At 32.2% G+C, this 4965-nt stretch overlaps 1 protein-coding gene across 1 annotated transcript in view; it reads right to left on the bottom strand.

The window, feature by feature from the left end:
- The window catches only part of LOC136795509 (odorant receptor 10-like), a gene marked incomplete at its 3' end in the record, with an annotated part of 36203 nt that overhangs the window by 27590 nt on the left and 3648 nt on the right, over window positions 1-4965 (bottom strand). Inside the window, exon 5 of the mRNA XM_067046304.1 lies at window positions 3407-3514. Coding sequence (XP_066902405.1) covers window positions 3407-3514 — 108 coding nt within the window. The remainder of the gene's footprint in view (window positions 1-3406; window positions 3515-4965) is intronic.

Below are 4965 nucleotides of genomic sequence, written 5' to 3'. Positions count from 1 at the left end.
AAGTTTTATTTTTTTTTTTTTTATCCATTATTCCTGAACCCCCTTAATAGTTTTAGAACGCTTGAAGGGGTGTTTGGGGCTTCTTAAAGTTTTATTTTTATTTAATACACCGACATTTTATTACATCAGAAAGAGGGAGTCAGTTATAAAAAAATAAAATTTTATAAATGAAAAACTAATTTTATTCTCTTTAACTGTTTTTATCTTTTCTTTTTTTCGTTATATCTAAAAGTTGTCTTTACTAAATCTAACATAACCATGAGAAGAGATATTTTTACATATAAGTCATTTCCTGATTATTCTTTTTGTTAATTAAATGCCTGACAATTAGCCTATTCCAGCACATGAAAAAAATATTTAGTTTTTAATTATAGTTTTGAATTTGTTATTTCTTGGCTATCACTCGTCTTCAAATCATAAAATATCATTCTCACCACAGATGTAATTTTCTTAATATTGGTTAAAATTTACAAGACATTAGTTCTAGTTCCCTGCCGTTTACAAGACATGGTGCCATTCTCATGATGTTGAAGGAATGCTATGCTGAGTTGACCTTCGAAAAAAAATTTACCTCTCTACTATATCCAACTCAGCCCGGCATCCTTTTGCACATCAGGTTGGGCCAATGTCTTCAAAAGGGCTATGGTCAGTAAATTAAAGTTGACTCTTAATACCCAGTTTAAATTACTAAATATCTTTCTCAACGCTAATATAAATTCCTTAATATTATTTACTAATTACAAGATATTAGTACTAGTTTAAGATCCATACACTGTTGACTGCCGTTTACAAGACATGGTGCCATCCTTATGATGTTGAAGGAATGCTATGCTGAGTTGTCCTTCGAAAAAATATATACCTCTCTACTATATCCAACTCAGTCTGGCATCCTTTTGCACCTCAGGTTGGGCCATTGTCTTCAAAATGGCTTCGGTTAGCAAATTTAAGTTAACTCCTAATATAATGTTTCTTTTGTTGTTTGATTTTGAACATTTCTATCAACAGTTGTTTTCGAAGGCCATTTGTTTGAAAAATAATACTTGTATAATTATTATAAAATACTTAAATTACTAATCCAAAGTTTAATAATTATTATTTTTGTGCTAGGTAACTCACAGAAGAGATTAAAAATTAAGGGTTCATTTAATTACTTTAATTTTTTTTTCATAGGTATTTTGGACCGATTGAACTCTTTCTGATGTCTATCGTTTTACAATTTATATACATTATAAAATTTCGGGAGTTAATAAATGAGATAAAAACTGCTCCGAAACAGTGTAAGTCGTATTTTTATTATGAAGTAACAACGATGTTTTTATTTATTCAAAATCTTCGACTTGGATACTGATTCTTTATAAGATTGGATCTACGAATTTATTTCTAATATTGTTACCCACCTCTTCTACGTACGTCAAATGCTACTTGATCTGATATGAATCATAGCATTGTAATAATTTCGTTGTACATTCTTCAGGAAAACTCCGTCATTTCTTGAAAATTGTAGCTAACTGTGGATTAGGCCTATTGGGGAAACCACATTAAAAAAAACGCACACCAAGCACTCTACCCCTGTGGTGGTGTGGAAAGGAGTGCATTATTGAATTTGCTGGCGATATATACAATCTACTCAGTCAGCTGACATTGAACAGCTGATTCAGACTGTAACTCCCCCCCACCAGTTTACGAACAATCCACGTAAACTTATACTGTACAATATAATAACACAAACAAAAAAGAAAAACTATTTACAATAAAATAATTTCTATACAATTATCATTGTGAAAGAAAAAACAACTCATAAGCTTGAAGTAAGCGTTATATACATACTTTAAAACTAGGAATAAAATAAATAAGGAGTAACTCTTCGTAGAATAACATAAACAAGTTAAAATAAAAAAACAAAACAATTTTTACAAAGGTCACAAACAAACCTAAAATAGAAAACAATAATTAACTACATTTTTAATAATATAATCTAGTTGTGGAAATATGAGGAAACTCCAGTTTTTATATTGTCATTGCTGGTAATTTTAACTGTCCAATATGGACAGTTCTCCTCTTTTTAGGTACGCGGATACTTTCCACTGTGACAATATTATGTTATCTAATGGTTATCACCCTGAATGGACCCTCGTATCACTGTATTTCCTTACCCCTGTTAGACCGCAACTTTCTATGTATGATTGTCCAGATCGCTTCCACCCTATCTGTGACCTTTAAATTTTCTCGTGTCACCCTCCTGGTTTTCTCCTTTTCCATTCTTCCCATAACTTCCTTCGAAACTCCGTAACTGTGTGTACAGAATGATTGTATGCCGCAATCGCCTTAGACATTGCCACGTCCGGTTCTAGTCCCTGGTCGACCTGATAAAATCGAAGATGGTCACTCAAAGTGCCATGAAACCTCCTCTACTCTTGGGGTGTCCTGGTGTGTTGAGATGCCATATTACCCAGGCAATGGCAACTTGGAATTCCAAAAGTGCCGGACCAGGGACATGCTTTTGAAAAAATAAAATACCTAATATCTCAGTAATTTGGACAATAATCCTAAAATTGTGGTAGCAATTAGGTACTAATTCTAATATTTGGGTACTAAATAGTACCGATTAGGTACTAATTCGTGTATAAGTTTGAAATGGAAATTAGAAAAGTGCCAGGCCAATGACATGCACCTATAGTGAAGGTTCATCATCTCGGCATTAGTGCGCTGCCTCCCAACTTCATCATTACACGCCAACACGTGGATTCTACATCAAACCAAGCAAGAAGCAGTTCCTGATTTCTAGGAAGGGTCCAGGAATCCTTAGGCCAGCCCGGGTCTGATAAAAGTTTTTTAAAGACCTTCCTGCTGCTAAGGTGCCTCTAGGATTCAGCGCAGTACCTATTGGCAGCCATTATCCGACGATGTATTTCAGAATTAGTTCTTTTCTGGAGTTCACTAGTGCTTAAGGAATTCCTCTCAAATATATTGAATGACAGCTCAAAATGGTTTATATAAGAATCAGTAAGCTGAGTACCCAATGACCAAGACTTTATGAGTGAGAACAAAGCAATTGATGAGTTAACTGAGGCAACTTCATGAATAATCTGAATGAGTAATTTCTTCAGCACAGCCAGGCAGGGGACTTATATTTAAAATGAATAAAATGTTTTAAAAATAAATAAGTCATTGAAATTATTTCTTCCGGGGATATTTGAGAGTTAAGTATGCTAGAGAAGGGTCGGAAGGAGTTGCAAAGTTGATTTCACTACCAAAAGAAACTTCATTCACCTTAACAACAAAGACCTTACAAGTTTCATTTTTAAATTCATTGTAAAAAGGCTGTTTCCAATGTAGTCATGAACACTCGGTACCTTTTAAAAAATATTTCTATGAAAGATTCAGATAAACAATTAGGATAACTTACGACGGCTGTGAGCTGATCGGCAGTGTTGGCCAGCAGGAAGTAGTAGAGGAGTGTGATCGAGATGAACACAGTGATAGAGAGCGATTGGAAGATATTTTCGTTGTCTTTCTGCAACATTATACAATAGTATGTACACACTTTATAATCATAATAATAATTTATTTATTTTTTATGGGAAACCCTCTTCCAAATATAGTTAGCTTATAAAGTACATAATTTAACAATCATTTTAATAATAATTAAATAATAACAATTAACAAACTATTTGATTATTATATAGGCTAATAAGAAAACATAATACCCAAATGGCGAATTAAAAATCATTTATATAAAATAATAACCGATAGTAAACCCAAACTGGGACTATCTACATTAGTCAGGGTGAAAAAAAACAGAACAAAAACGACATTACTTACTTAATAAAATAAACAAAAACTAAACATCTTATTGTGAAGATAGGTATGCTGCTCTAAGTATAAGGTTTAGTGTTACATATGTAAATAAAATTAAGTTTAAGATCTAATTGTGAGGATAAAGGCAAAAATTCTTACAACTGATTTTGGTTAGTGTAGCTTAGTATCGGATTCGTTTCTCATGATACGAGGGGCAGTTCGTTAAGAAATGGAAACAATCCTCCAATGCCGTTCTATCACAAGGTGGACAAAGCTTCTGTGGGTCTAAAATATATAGACACTTAGAGTAAATGCATATTTACCGGATAGTCGTAGTTGGGCAATTATTCTCAAATAAGCTACTAATATATAACAGTGTAATATTTTAATAACAAAAAAATGATACATATTAAATAAGTAGTTTAAGATTATCATTTTCAGTTCTTCTTTATTTAAAAGAGATGCTGTTGTGTCTGCAACTTCATTTTTTACATGTAATTTAACATATCAGATAAAAAAATAGTAATAAAAGAAAATTTTATTGTCTATACTGCGAATAAGCAACATATATGAACATTATTTAATCTAAACATTCATACTTATAACTCTTTGATATTCCAACAAAGAATAGAAAAATGACAAGTTACCATTTTTAGGCACTTATCAGTCCAAATGTTTGCTCCTTCATTTACAAAGCCTGCATGTTGGCTACACCGTCCGGCAATGCAGTATTGTATGCTCAGCAAATGAAGGGGCAATTCAGTAAATGTTTCGGGGTTAACCTCTAGCATATTTTTACGTACACATTTCACTCTCATAGCTCAACATTGTCAAATCTCAAAAATCAAAAATAAACATTTTTTATTATTTTACTTTTAATTATTATTTAATATTAGCAATAAGGGTAAGATCTGTATAGTAAAAGCAAATCATCATAGTTAAACATTTGTCATCAAAGTTATCTAAATAACATATTTGGAGATATTATAGTTTTGAACTGTATATATCTTGCCCTTATAACTAAGATTACATGTTTATATGAAAATAATTTTTTTTTAAGATGTTACAACGTTGAGCTATGACAGTGAAATGTATATATAAAAGGAAGTAGGAAGGTACCCTGAAGATTTCAGTGACTGAATTGCCCCTTCATTTGATGAGGATACA

Source organism: Halyomorpha halys, unplaced genomic scaffold (genome assembly GCF_000696795.3).
Source record: "Halyomorpha halys isolate HHAL.00 unplaced genomic scaffold, Hhal_1.1 Scaffold1418.1, whole genome shotgun sequence".
In the NCBI taxonomy this organism is placed as follows: Eukaryota; Metazoa; Arthropoda; class Insecta; order Hemiptera; family Pentatomidae; genus Halyomorpha; species Halyomorpha halys.
This window is presented reverse-complemented; position numbering and strand designations above follow the sequence as displayed.